Raw genomic sequence first — 15563 nt, forward strand, 5'->3', positions numbered from 1 at the left:
ACTAACACAGGGCAAGCACTTTCAAGGTGGTCAGAAAAAACAGTTCCCAGGTCTTTCGTAAGAACTTTACAATCGATTGGATGACCTGGGAGACACTGGCACATGCCACCCAGCATGGTGTTGCCCCTATCAGAGAAGGGTCTGTGCTCTATGAACAAAGCAGAATTGAATGAACTCAAAAAAAAAAAAATGTGAGATGCACAAAGTTAGAAAGTCCATCCCAAATGTTCCTGGGGACTATTTGTGTCCAACCTGTGGCAGAGTGTTCCGAGCTCATATTGGTTTAATCAAACACAGTCGGAAATGTTAGAACTTGACTCTAACACAATGACGTCATTTTGGCTGCTTTGAGAACGAAGGACTGTCCTCCAAGAGACTGTTCATTTTTGCCTATAAGTATTCCCGTTTCTTCTCCAAGAGTTCCTTAACCCAAAGCAGTCACAGATCCAGACCTTCTGCCCATTTCTCATCATATCCTGCAAATTCCAAGTGCATACTAGTACATTCCAGTACATACTAGATTCTTAATAAATGTTGAATTAAAATGGAGCAGCAGTGGAATCCTAGTCCCTGGGTTTGAATCCTGTCTCTTGTCATTTACTGGGTGACTCTGGACAAGTGACACAGTCTCTGTGGCTCAGTTTCCTTCTATAAAAAATAAGGGGACTGAATTAGTTAGTCACTAAGGTCTCTTCCAATCTTAAATCTAAGATCCCATGAATTGATATGAATTCTCAGGGGATGGATTAGTTTGGCCAGGTAGATGGATTCTGTCTATGGCAGTAAGAATAGTAAGAACATTTATCTTACTATATGCTTTACTTTGTGCCAAATACTTAAAATTATTACCTCATTTGATCCTCACAACAACCCTGAGAAGGAGGTGTTATTATCCCTGTTTTACAGATAAGGAAACTGAGGCAAACAGAAATTAACTGATTTACTTAAGTTCATACATTTGAGAAGTGTCTGAGGCAGGATTTGAAATTAGTCCCAGCCAGTATAAAAATAGATTTTGGTAGAATCAATCAAATTACCCTCTGTCACTTACTTTAAGTAAAAGAATACCTAGTTTTGAAATTTACCAGGTGAGAACACATTTTTCCATTTTAAAAAAAAAGTTTGAACAAGACCTAGACATCTGACATTTTAACCAATTTAGTAAGAGCCGAAGGACTTGATCATGCTTCTTGGGGCTCATTTCAAAGTGAATGTCCTTAGGTGTCAGGTGGAGTTGAAGATTTCAGCCCAGAAGAAGAAAGAACTTGGGAATTGGGGGAGAAGGGCCCCAGCTCCAGCCCTAGCATTAGCATGGTGTGAGAAAAGGAAGACTCAAGGTTTTGCCAACAGCCAAGCTGATATGGTAGAGCGGACCTAGGGTTCAAGCACAATCTTTCCAAGAGCTGTTGGTTTCCCTTTTGGGACACACACTCTCAAAAGTGTGAGCTACATTCTCTGCATCCTTGTGGAAATCACAGACAGACCTTTGGCAAATGCCTTTAAATCAAAGTTAATTGAAGTCTGACTGATGGATGGATACTAACTAATAGTAAAGAGCAAAACACAAGAATGTGGGATTCTGAACTTATAGCACTAGACAAATGCCTCTCCAGCCCTCTAGATCACTATTAGAACCCTAAAGGGAGATGGCAGCTGCTGTCTGGGGTCTAGCCAGCCTTTGGGAGTGGCTCTGGGGCTAGCTAGTCCCCGGGCTTTATGAGTTTGCTTTCAGTCACCAGTCCAAGGGTGAGTCCCAGGGTGAAGTTCTAAAACTGACTCCTCTTAGGGAAGATGGATTGTTTCTGGATGCCTCGTCCAAAAGGTCACACTATTCCAAGTAGAGAGGCTTACTATGGGCAATATTCTGGAGCCAGCTAGAAGGGCCCCAGAGAGCTAATTGGTACATTTTTAGTGTAAATGGCATTTACATCTCAGAAATAGTCAAATTCTACCAATTGCGACTTGATTTATCTTCTTGTTTACTGTCTAGACTTAAAGTGCTAGAGAAAATGTATGGGGTAAATAGAACTTAAAAGTGTTATATTTATTATATAACATTATTATATATTACATGTATCATGTATTATATATGTAATTATTATATATTATAAATTATAAATATGTCACACATTATATATCAAATTATATAATTATACTTATAATTTATATATATTTATAATTACATATTGATATATCATCAATAATACTTTTAGGTTCCATTTGCATTAGATATTATATATACATATATATACTTACACATACACACACACACACACACACACACACACACATATATATATATATTCTCCCTTGAAAACAGTACATTAAATTTACATTCACACCCTAGCTTATTCTCCACATTACTAGAGACTCCTTCCATTGATGAAACTGGCCTTTATAAGAGATGATAGATTTAGAGCTGGCAGGGAACTTAAGAGATTTTCAAATCCAGGTGCTTTATTTAACAATTAGAGAAGAGGAGGCCCAGAAAGCTAAGGGGCTAACAGGAGTAGGAGCTAATGAAATGAGACGCCAGTCAGCCATGTGTCGGGTGTACATTTCCACTGATCCCCTTCTCTCCCTGACTTTTCACAGATGTCATGGAGCTTAGACGTTATTCAGTCCAAGCCTCTCATTTTAAAGATCAGGAAACAGATTGACCCTAGTTTACAAAGATAACTGACTCTCAGCGCCTTGGGCACAGGAGACTATTATTTAATAGTTAATAAACAGATACAGGAGTCAAGAAGACGACTCTTCCTGAGTTCAAATTCTGTCTCAGATACTTACTAGCTGTGTGAATGTGAGCCAGCCATTTTACGTCGACGGCTTCAATTTCCCCAATCTATAAAATGAGCAGGAGAAGGAATGGCAAACCACTCCAGTATTTTTGCCAAGGAAACCCCAAATGGGGTCAATGAAGAGGTAAACAAGACTGAAATGACAGAATAAACAATATTTAAATATTGACAAATATTTTAAAAATCACAATCATAAATAGTATAGAAAACAAATGCTATTTACATCATATCTGCTATTATTTAGTAGTGCCTATTACTTGATACTTATTAATATATTTCTTTCATATAATCATAGATTTAGAGCTGAATAGGGCCTCACGGCTTATCTGATCTAAACCCAAGCATTTTACTGATGAGGTAACTGAAGCACATGGAGATTAACCAATTTGCCCAAAGATAGTAAGAAGCAGGAACTCAAATTCCAACTGTTCTTCCTGCTCCATGAGGAAACGGAATACAAAAAGATAAAGGGATTTGTCCAATGTCATTTATGGAAGAATCAGCGCTAGGACCCAGTTCTCCTGCCTCTCAGTACAATGCTTTTCTCACTCTCTCTCCTCTGAGTTGGTTTGACTCAAGTTAAAATTTTGAGCTCTAGAAAGTAAGTGAATAAATTGAAAAAAAAAAAAAAAACCTCAACAAAACAAATGGGGCCTTTCTAAGCGTTGTAACATAAAAATAGATAATTATTTATAGCATGGGCTGGCTTTACAGACTTGTCAGTAGAAAGGAAAGTGACAAGCTCTTAAGTTTACTCATCTAGCTAAATTCCTAAGGCCAAAAGTTTCCTCAGAAAATCTGAGTTTAGAAAAGATTCAAGGCTGTGGCTGCAGTTTTGGCTGCAACTGACTGACTGCTTGAGCTATTTCTTATTAGAGAAAAGGATACTTTCCATCTTCTGTATTTCGAATATTTGGATTTAAAGCTGAAACCAGCCATTTTTGCAACCAGTGTGAACAGCATACAATGCTGGAGATAGGGGTGGGGGAGGCAGGAAAGGAGAACCACAGCGGAGCAAGCCTGCCTATTTTAACCAATTATCTGGGTTTATTGGGTAGCAAACTCAGTTTTGTCTATCCTGTCAGACTACAAGTGTTGTCAATGCTTTTAAATGGCAGTCTTCTGGGACAAAACCCCATTCACCCTGTCCTAGTTATAGCTCCACCTATGATGAGCGGGATGTATGTGACCCCAGATGGATATATATATATATGTGTGTGTGTGTGTGTGTGTGTGTGTGTGTGTGTGTGTGTGTGTGTGTGCTTGAGATAGGTAGCTATAAATATATATGTGTATGTATATATATACATATATATGAATATATGTATGTATGTATATATATATATATAAATAAGTTATAAATATTTACTTATTTTTACATTATTTTATATTACATACATTCTATAGTAATATAGAAAACAAATGCTATTTAAATCATATCTGCTATTATTTAGGATGTTACCTCTGGACTATTCACTTGCTTCCATTGCGATCTAGATACAATTAAGAGGTTTTCTTCAATCTGGGATTCTTTCTAGTTAAGATGGCAATAGGGTTTCATCCCCCAGATCTTAAAGTTGGAAAGGATCTCAGAGACTATTTCTTGCCCAACCTATATCTAAACAAGAATTCCCTCTCCAACGTACTTAACAAATGGGTATCCAGACTTTGCGTCAAGGTTTTGTTTTATTGAGAGAGGCAATTACTGCTTTTCCACACAAGTCAACAAGCATTTATCATGTATCTACAAAGTGTGTCAGCCACTACACTAAGCCTCAAAGATACAAGGAAAGGGAAATGCCAGTCCAATGGGGGAGACAACATGTAGACAATGCAAACAACTATGTACAAAGATAGATATAGAAAGAAAGAGAAGAGAGAGAGATGGGAGAGAGAAAGAAGAGCGATAAAGGAGGGAGGGAGAGGAAGGAGAAGGGAGGGATGGAGGAGGAGGAAGAAGAGGAAGACAGACAGACAGAGACAGAGAGACGGAGAAAGAGAGAGACAGAGAAGAAAAGGGGAAGGGAGGGAAGGGGAGAAAATGAAATTGTAGATGATCTCAGAAGAAAGGCAGCAGCCTGATGGAGAACTAGGAAGATATTTTTGTAGAAGGTGACTTTTAGCTTATACTTGAAAGAAATTAAGAAAATCAGGAAGCAAAAAGAATTTCAAACATGAGAGACAACCAGGGAAAATACAGCGTCAGATCAAGAGATGGAGTGTCTTGTACAAAACAAAATAAAAATGATCAGGAGATGAGTATCATGGGAGTACAGAGAATATAAAGGGAAATACAGAAAAATGGAAAGGTAGGACTTGGCTGCCAGGTGATGAGCTTTAAAAGCCAGAGGATTTTCTATTTGATCCCAGAGGTAACAAGGAGCCTCTGGAGTTTATTGAATAGCAGGGTAAAAGGTTAGACCTGTGCCTTATAAACATCAGTATGCCAGCTGAATGGAGGGGGCAGGGAGACTACTGTGCAGGCTGTGGCCATAGTCTGGATGGGAGATGGAAGCAGTCCATTTCTCTTTGAGACAGCTTTAATTGTAAGAAGCCCTTTCCTTACATCAAACCCACATTTGCCTTTCTTCAAATTCCATCCACTGCTTCTAGTTTTGTCCTGTGGGGCCAAGCAAAGCAAGTGATCATGTTTCTATTATAATTAATAATCAGTTATTACGTTAAGGTTGAGGTTTATCCTTTCTATTTCTTCATTCAGAGACCAAGCATGCATTTAGGCCAGTCAGTCTCTGAAGGACATTGCTGGTAGATGAGGTTGCCCAAATCCTTGGGATACGTACTCTGAGATTTTGATTTGGGATAAGGCGCCACCAAATTAAAAGATCTTTTTTTTTAAAAAAATAGCCTTTTATTTTCAAAATACATTCAAAGATAGTTTTCAACATTACCCTTGCAAAACTTTGTTCCAAATTTTTCTCCCTCCCTTTCCCCACTCTCACCCCTAGCCAGGGAGTAATCCAAAATATATTCAACGTGTACAATGTGTACATAGAATTGTACATGTTGAATATACAATTCTAGAAGATCTTTGCAAACAGAATCAAGTCTAGATGAAGTCTTCTGCTTAGGAAATAAACCCATATCACTGTACCCCTCACTTAGGGAGCAGGAGAATCCAGCTTTTGAAAAGAATAAACCAATCACAGGACCGTGAATAGAGATGGATTCCTTTGTCCAGAATCCTGGAGGAGGCTGGGGCTCTTGATCAAATCACCTTATCAGTTGGCAGAACCTCCTCATTAATATATCTACCCCCTCATTAATTGTTCACCAATCAGGATTGATTTTCACCTGTCAGCAGCACCCCCTTTTCCGAAGGTATGTAAGCATTCAGGGATCTCCATGGTTTTATTTTTCATTACCAAGAAAAACAATTATCAATTTATTGATTATTATCTAGTCTAATTAATAAACTGGTTATTAGCTACCAAGAAATTCTGTCTCTTGGGCTTTTTATTCATCTCACCTACTACCACATAACAGCCCTTAAAGTACTGGAAGACTGTGATGGGATTCAGATAAAAATGAAAGAATTGTATTAGATGGTTTTTGGTCAAGGATTCTATGAGTCGAACTAATGGGAATCCCAGAGAAACCGAACCACAGAATCACAGATAATTTAAGGAGATAACAAAAAAGCATCTAAAGGTGGCTCTGAGTATGCTTTATTTTGAAGGTACAAATGAAAGAAATCCTAATACATTTAAAAGAACTGTGCTTTAGAGGTCATTCTGGGAAATGTAAGCTCCTTGAGAGCAGATATGGCCTTCATTTTTTTCTATATATCCCCACTGTGCCTAGCACTACTAGATAAGTAGTATTGCTTGGTGAATTGAAAGATTAGATTAAATTCATTATGTTTAGCCCCAGATAGCTGAACTAGTAGGCAACCTTGGAAGTTATCAATGGGAAGCTGAAGCATAATAAAAAGAAAAACTTTCTAACAATTATAGCTACTCCAAGGAAAATGGGCAGCTTGGGATAGGCTCCTGCTCAGTAGAGGTACTTGTACAGGATCTTGTAGGATTTTTAGGTTGAACTGAATGGCCACTAAACCATCCCCACCATGTTCTTTATACTCTTGTACAAGACACTTCAACTTTTGATTATGGAAGTGCATTTTTACTGGTCATCCCTCATCCATCATTCCTTCTCCTCATTTTTGCCTGACTTCCTTCAAGTCTCAACTAAAGTCCCACTTCCTACCAAAAAGCCCTATTTGGTGTTCCTTAATGCTAACCTTCACTTTCAGATCCTCTCCAATTTACTCTCTCTCTTTGTCTCTCTCTCTCTCTGTCTCTGTGTCTCTGTCTCTGTCTCTCTCCACCCACTCCAATTCTTCCACTGTCCTACATAAAAAGCCAACCTGGCTGTATGTTTTTCTCTGCTATGTCATAAGCTGAGACTACCAAAGGTAGAACATGCCTCACTAGAGCGTGTAAACAGAGAATTTCATTTTATTTTTTAAAGTAAACTTTTATTGAATATTCAATAATAAAGGCATTCTTTTTGTTCATCAAAAATAAACTAAAATTGAACTAAGCTTGTGTTTTTAATTAACATCTAAAAATTATTTTTAAAATACAAAAATGAGGCATAAAATGGCATTTTTGAGACACTGGGACATGTCCAGGCAGAGCTGGCCCATCTTAGGCACATGGCCATATAAGAGACCAATAGTTAGGAACCACTCATGAAACACCTGTGCACTTAATATTTTGAATGACAGAATCCTATAATTTTAGGTTATAAGTAGCTTAAAATGATCATCACATACAACCTATATTCATAAAAGGATCCCTGTTATAACAGATTTGACAAATGGTCATTCCATTTATGCTAAAAAAAATCTCTTAGAAAACCTGCCACCTACCAAGGTAGTCCACTCTGCTTTCAGACAGTGCTTTTAGTGTCTGTCAAATTTTGTAGGACCCCTTGCCTAGTCCTCCTCAATGTACGTCCCTCCCTCTGAGATTCTCTCCAACTTTTCCCGTCTATATCTTTCTGTTTTGTGCATGGAGACTCCTCCATTAGACTGAAAACTCCTTGACAGAGGGATCATCTTTTGCCTTTCTTTGTATCCCTAGCAATTGGAGCTTAATGAATGTTGACAACCAAAAAAGAGCAGTTATTAAGCACTTGCTACTTAACAGTCACTGAGGTAAGTGCTGAAAATAAAACGGTAACATCCCTATCATCAAGCACATCCATTGGTTTAAGCGACTTGCCCAGGGTCACAGAGATAGTGTCTAAATCTGGATTTGAACTCAGGTCTTTCTGACTCCAGAGTCGCTGTTCTGTCCATTGTGCCCCCTTCCCCTCCCCCTCCCCAGCAGCACCTATGGCTTCCATTCTAATAGAGGGGAATACCCCATACACTTTGAGTTTATATGGAGTATTTGTGTCCGACCTCTGGTATTCTGAGCTCCTTTTGGTCTGATCAGCCACAGTTGGACACAATGTAACTCGACTCCAACATACTGATGTCGTTCTGGTCCTCTGAGAAACCAAGCACAGCCAATCAGCCATTGGACAAAGTTTCATCTCTAATTCTCATTTTCCTCTTTGCTAATGGCGATGACGTGGTCCCTGCCTCCCAGAGTCGTGAGGCTCAGAGGAGATGAGGTATGTAACGCATTTATCAGCTCTAGTTATTAACTTGCTCATTTTAGGGAGGAGAATGAACCCCAGGGAAGTGATTTACAGCCACTTGGTGACATGCTACACACCTGCACTGGTTGAGATCAGAAATAAATATGGACGCTGGATTTGGAGGTTCTCTTTAGACCTATCTTTATCTCTAGGCCCCACAGATGAGGAACATATTTGCACAGATGCACAAGGAGAAGGTACCCGCAGAGGGGCACGACCCCTGCCAGAAGCGTTGCCACCTGGGAGAGTGATCAGAACCGGTCTGTTCTCTTCCAGATTGCTTAGTCTTGTACCCACCCAGGTCTTCCCTCTTCAGAACGTGAACCCTTGAGGTCAGGGGCTAGTTTTGCCTTTTTTTGGTAAGTAGCAGCGTTTGGTGTAGTGCCTGGCGCGTAGCAAGTGCTTATATAAACGCTTGTTGGTCTTGGTGGAAAAGGCAGTTGCCTGCAGGAGGGGGAGTCTAAGGTGGGGGAGGGGAGAAAGGCGGCGGAAGAGAGGTAAGGGAAGCAGTCACGCGAGTGTGTGTGGACTCAGGGATGTTAAACGCAGAGCAAAGTGGGGAGAGCGGAGCCACATGATGGGAAAGACGAAGGATCCAAGGAAGTGCGCAAGCCTTTGTCAAGCGCTTTTAAACACTTTGCTAAACGAAGCAGCCGTGCCCTCCGAGGGCTCCCATTCTAAGGGTTTTAAAGTCCCGGAAAGAATGGGTCTGCTTTTGAAAGGAAAGGGGCGCAGATGGGTCCAGGCAAGTGAGGACCCTGCGCAGAGGGAAGGGGAGAGCTCTGGAAAGGCCAGAAGGGGAAGGTTCATAGCAACTTAGGGGCTCAAAGGGAATTAGGTTTTAAAAAGGAGAGGAAGTGAAGAAGTATCATCATGGACCCCCAAAAGTAGAACAATTCTAAGAGTGAGTCCCTGAAAAGTGATAGGGGCAGACTTGTGGAAAGGTCTGGTCTTGGGCGGGATCGACGGCATACAAAATGGGGAGTACATTCGGAGAAGGAAGGCCAGACGGTCCTAGAGAGTGGACTACAGTAGAAGGGAAAGGGGTCTAAAGGGAGAGAAGGCGGGGGCGAGGGAAGGGGGGATAGTGGGAAGGGCCAGGGTGTTGAGAAGAGAAGAGGCGTGGTTTGAAAGGTGGGGGCGGGAAGAAATGGGAGTGAGGCGGGGCGGTAGGTGCGAGGTTGAGGAGGCGGGGCTCAGAATACGTGTGGGAGGCGGGGAAGATGGGGTGGGTCAGAGGCGGAGCTTGGATGGAAGAGGACAGAGAGATAGGGTGAATCGCAGAGGAGGCGGGACTAGAAGGGTGGGGGAGGGGAGAAATAGAGCGAGACGGTGAGAGAAGGCGCGGCTTGGAAGGTGGGGGGCTGGGCGGTAGGGTGAGACGGAGCTCGGAAAGTGGGGGCGGGGAGATGGAGTGAGACGAAGAGGAGGCGGGGACTAAAGAGCAGGGGTGCGGAGAGATAGGATGAGCCGGAGGGAAGGCGGGGCTTGGACGGAAGGGGGCAGCGAGATAGGGTGAGACAGAGAGGAGGCGGGGCTCAGAGTGTGGGGGCGGGGCCCGGCGAGGTGTCCGTGCGTGCCGCCCGCGCCGGGTGCGCGAGGAGCGGAGGGGGCGGGGCGGGGCGGGCTGAGGAGGGCAGGGCCGGTCGGTCCGGGGAGGGCAGGGCCGGGCTGGTCGTCGAGCTCGTCGGTCGCGCTCCGAGGCTCTCCCGGCGGCGAAGGCGGCGGCGGAGGGCGTCAGGGGCAGGCGAGGGCTCGCGCCGCGGGGTCTCTTACCAAGGCCGGCCGGTCTCGCCACCTGAGCGGCCGCCGTGGGCCGAGGCGCGGGCGCCCCCGCCATCTTCGAGGCGGCCGGGTAGGGCCGGAGGCCGGGGCGCGGGGCGGTCGCGGCGGCGGCGGTGGGCGGGACGGCGGGGCTCCCCCTGCCCATGCCCCGGAGATGAGGCGAAGATGTCGGTGTCAGGGCTCAAGGCCGAGTTGAAGTTCCTGGAGTCCATCTTCGACAAGAACCACGAGCGGTTCCGGATCGTCAGCTGGAAGCTGGACGAGCTGCACTGCCAGTTCCTGCTGCTGCCACCGGGCAGCCCGCACCCTCCGCCGCTCACCATCCACTGCAACATCACGGTGAGCTGGGGGGGGTGGGACCCGAGACCCCGGGGGGGGTGGGGCCGCGCGGACCCCCAACGGCCGCCAAGGCCTGGCTGGGGGCTCTGCGGGGGGAGGGGAGGGGGTGGGGCGGCATTCCCCCCCTCCCGCGTTACGGCTGTGACCGCGGGCTGACCCCGGGGGGTGGCGGGGGGCTCCCAGGGTCCCTTTCCCTCCGCGGGCGGGTGAGTCGCCCCGCCTTCGTCCTTTTTAGCCCTTTAAAACCCCGGAGGGAGCCTAGGGAGGGGGAACCGAGCCCCAGGTCTGCATTCCACAGGGGCGGGGCCTGGGGCGGGGGCGCAGCCCCCTCCCCAGAGGCCATCACTGGCAAATAAATGCCCGTGGGACTGGACTTGGGCTGAAACAAAAACTCGTGCTTGGCCTATTGGCCCCAGCGGAGGACTCCATTCTGATCCTTTTAAAAATCGTTCACTGTTTGTGATTTGACTGGAATCAATTTTTTCAGCACCCAACTTTTTTTTTTTTTTTTAAATAATGCCGACCAGACTTTGAGGTGAGGTTGTTTTGTGCAGACCCCAGCGGGAGTCCCGGGCTGCATTCACCTCCATCGAAGGAGTGGAAGGCATGACCTCTGACCTTAGAGGCTAGTTGCATTGTGTCTGTGTTCGAGTATGTATATACGTGTGTGCATGTGTGTGTGTGTATATATATACGTATGTACACACATACATTTCAAGATACTCTATAAACAGAGCCTGTATTGTGTGAGATAGGTTGTGCAGTGTGCACTATAATAATTAAGATTTGCAAAAATACTTGATATATTAACTCGACTTAAGCTCTACAAGCCTTTGAGGTGGGTATAGCGATTTTATCCTGCTTTTATTCGTGAGAAAACTGAAGCCGAGGGAGGGCTTGGTTTGCCTGAGGCACAATTTGGGTTCAGGTCTTCCTTATGCCTAAATACAGCTCTCTATCCACTCTTACTAGGAGGTGAGAGATCTGGGTTACTAGTTTCAGATTTGCATTTAACAAACTTAGAAGTCACTCTGTCATCGTCATCCTATAATAAATACCCTCCAGGATATTTCTGATTCAGTGACTTGACTGCCCTGCCAACATTCCACTCCACCCCCTGTCATCATCCTCATAGGGTAAGTAGCCTGGAGCTGTAGCCATCTGATCCAACTCTCATTTTACAGAGCAGGACACTGGAGCAAAGAAGCTTTGAGCCCTGTGCAGAAGTAAGAAACAATAGGGGTCAAAGACTGAACATGTGCAAACATATCTGCATGTAAACCTCATAAATGCTTTAAAAAGGGATTGGGAGGCCAAAATAATTGGCAAAAAAAAGTAAATGATTTTCTGAGTCAGGAAGGGACTGCTTACATCAGTGTGGGAATCTTTTCTGAAACAGTTGTCTGTGGTCATTTGTCAGTTTGTTAGAGAAAATATTAGTAGCATTCCAAACATGGAAAAAAGAATAAAAATAAGACACAGAATGTAATTGAGGCAACTCCATTGAAGCAACCTGACCTATTTTATTTGAACAAGCTCTTAAAGCTGGGAAATGGATTGGCACAGACTACCACCATTTCCTCAGGAAGTTTAGTCATTGTAAATCAGTTATCACAATGAGGAGACAAAATCATTGAAACTACCTCATCTGGCAAATGTTTTGATTTTTGCCAAACAAACATGGCACCCAAGGGCAGTGGTGCTTTAGAATCCCTTGGAAAACTTAATCATGATTGGGGAGGGTGATGTATCACTTCTTATCACCTCAAGGTGGAGGAAGATAGAAGCTTCAATAATGGATGGTGAGAGACCCAAGGAAGCCCACTTGTGATCCCATGAGAGTTTAAAAATAAACATGAAGGGACAGTGGCTAGAGAAAAAATGAAAATGGCATCGCTAGATTTTTTTTAAGGCTCTTTTTTCTCTATTCGTGACAGCACAGTAATCGAATTTGGGTTGTAACATTATAATGATTGTGCTGGAAGAGGAAGCTGAAATACACCAAGGAAAACAAAGATGGAAGGACTCAGGGGAACTAGATCAACTATGTAATGAGGAAGTCTGCCAGAGGAGACAGTTTTGAGAGCATTGAGGGATTAAAGAGAGGGACCAAAACCTTGCAAAAAAAAAAAAAAAAAAGTCATGAATTTCTATTTAAAATAAGGGAGTGTGAAACTACCAATAGTTCTTTACCCATAGTCTTGCTTAGGCATGGAGGCTATCCTTTATGAAGGTATGAGACTGAAATAGGAAGACTCTCAGGAACTGTGACTTATATTCCACTTTTCTTCACACACACACCTCTTCCTTCCCTCCCCTCCTCACACATTGGAGTTCATCATCATTCTTTAACTGTCTTACTTAAAAGAAATTGATCCCTGACTACAGACTTACCTTCAACTTCTCTTCATCCCTCTGTTCTCATAAATTTGCTCTTTTTCCCTAATTGTGACCTTTTGTCTTTTGATTCATCCCTTTCCTCAAGTCTCTTACCCCTATTTTGGCTTTGCTTTTTGTTTCTATCCATTCTTGACCCTAGTCATCAACCAATTTTTATTGTTTAAGAAAAATTCATTCTTCTATTCTTGAATCTCTTATTCTAGCAAGGGTTCTACCCTTTTAATACTTAACATCTGTGGACTCTGTACCTGATTTGCTCAGCTGTCAGTCACAGACTTTGCTAACTAGATCCATTCAACATTTGTACTATCTTCATCTTTATCCAAAAGGCTGCTTTTACTATTCCAGGCCTTTACTTAAATCCACAATTCCACTCCAACTCTTCCCCTAAATCTTTAGAAGAGGACCTTACTCTTACTTTTTTGAAAAATTAAAGGTATCAGATTGTGACCCTTCCCTCACCTCCCCCCACTGCTTGCTTTCTGCTATCATCCCAGATGATGAAATAGGTCGTCTTCCTTGCTGAGGTTAACTTCTAAACCCATATCCTTGATTTCATCCTATCCTTCAACCATACTCTTTGTATTCATACTTTTATTCTCTTTCATCTTAAATTTGTAGATTAATAGAACTAGAAAGAAGGACTATAGCAGTTTTCTTGAGACCACAGCTTAATTTTACAGATGACAAAATTGAGATCTAACAGGGTTAAATGACATGAATATTACTACCACCACCACCACCACCAGAGATTTATTTAGTGCTTTAAGGTTTGAAAAACTTTCTTTACATTATCTCATTTGTAGTGAGACTGGAACACAAATCTCCTGCTTCATCCAACCTTTTTTAATTGTTCCATTTTCAATCTCTCCCCTTCTATTCAGTCACTTTCTTCTGCCTACATTTATACTTGAGTTCACATTTAGTTATTGCTTTGAGATTGCAGAGCTCTTGGTTTAATTATCTAATTTGATCAAATCAAAGGATCAAATCCTCACAGCAACCCTTTGAAGTAGTTGCTATTTTCTCAATTTTACAGTTAAATGAATGGATGGATGAATGAATGAATAAATGAATGAATGAATGAAAAAGCACTTAAGTGCCCACTGTGTGCAGAGTCTTGGAGATATAAATAGAAAGGTAAGTCCCTGCCTCCAAGAAGCATACATTCTAATGGGAGAGATAACACATAGGAGGTTTTACCTGGGGGGCAGTGGGAAATGCATCATATTTACTGTTACTTCTACTGATAAAATCATTCCAAATTTGGTGTTGAATCATTCAATAAGCCAGAGATTTTGATGAGAAGTTCCTTTTCTGGGCCTTCAGTAGTTACAGCTTAGAACCCTAGAAGAAGTTGTCAGGTTGTATCTTCACAAGACTTGTGAACAGGATGGCTTTGAGAGTGCTGGAAGCAGGATAGTAGTGTAGGGTGCTACCACTCCCAGGATTCTTGGGCTTCGCTGCCGTCACCAATAGTTGGTCAAAGGTTGGTGTTGGTGCAAGAACAATGTTCCCCTTTTCCACAGTGATTGCTCCACTCAGTGATTGTTGTGGGGTCTGGATTTGAAGCAGAATTGGTCTGGAGGATAGTGCCCTGCCTAAGGTTTATCTGGGTATGAGGATGCATGATTTGCCTGGCATGTGCCATCCTCTGGATGAGGTTCAATAATGGGAGGTCACATGGCTGGTGGTGAGTTGAGGCAGAAGTGGCTATGTCTAGCACTTGTCCATTACCAAGCTTCTCCTATCTTGGAAAAACAAGAGGTGAATACCCCTTCCATGCTGTCATCTCAAGTGATTTTGTTATGTTTTTCTTCTCAGACACATAGGAAAATTTCATATGTGGTGGTTGCTTTTGATTATCTGCTTTTATATCTCTTCAGTAGATGCATAATAAATATTGTATGTTGAGTGATTCAGTGTTTCCAATTCCCCTTATTAGGTTGTGCTTTTTCACACCTCAAATTATCTTGTATTTACTTATTTATGTGCCTATGCAAGTTTCTTTTGGACAGTCTGTCTTGTTTTTGTTTTGTTTTGGATTTTGCCTTGCATGGAGTAAGTACTTAATAACTATTTATAGAATTGAATTCTCCTTCTGTGGTTACTTTTCTGCCTTCTAGGGTCTTCCTCTAAGCTAGGTTCCTGCTTCCACTTTCCCTCCCTCCCTCCATCTCATTCCTTGCATCATCATCTCTCTTCAAGTCATCTACCCTTCCTTTCTTCCCCAATAAATGAGCTTTACCATAGTGAATCCCATATCACTCATCTTAGTATTGTCATTATTAGCTTAAGTTATAAACACCATCAGGACAGAGATTTATTTTTGTCAGTTAGGACCTTCCATTAATGTTGGTTTGAATGAATTTTTTAAAAATTTGGGTCTCAAATTTCTTTATCTGTAAAATAAGAGGATGGGAATTCCATTCCATCTAGTTAAAGTTATCTCCTCGGCAGTAACTCTCATAACTGTTGAGAAATTAAAGTAAAAATAATGTTGTGTTAGGGCAGGGGTTATTAAATTCTATCCTACAGGCTAACTTGCTACCTATTAGTTCTTAG

At 42.5% G+C, this 15563-nt stretch overlaps 1 protein-coding gene across 1 annotated transcript in view; it reads left to right on the forward strand.

The window, feature by feature from the left end:
* Positions 1–10358: 10358 nt before the first annotated feature.
* Positions 10359–15563, forward strand: part of UBE2Q2 (ubiquitin conjugating enzyme E2 Q2) — a 74764-nt gene continuing 69559 nt past the window's right edge. The window contains exon 1 of the mRNA XM_051982431.1: positions 10359–10598. Coding sequence (XP_051838391.1) covers positions 10425–10598 — 174 coding nt within the window. The 5' untranslated portion in view covers positions 10359–10424. The remainder of the gene's footprint in view (positions 10599–15563) is intronic.

This window comes from Antechinus flavipes, chromosome 2 (genome assembly GCF_016432865.1).
Source record: "Antechinus flavipes isolate AdamAnt ecotype Samford, QLD, Australia chromosome 2, AdamAnt_v2, whole genome shotgun sequence".
In the NCBI taxonomy this organism is placed as follows: domain Eukaryota; kingdom Metazoa; phylum Chordata; class Mammalia; order Dasyuromorphia; family Dasyuridae; genus Antechinus; species Antechinus flavipes.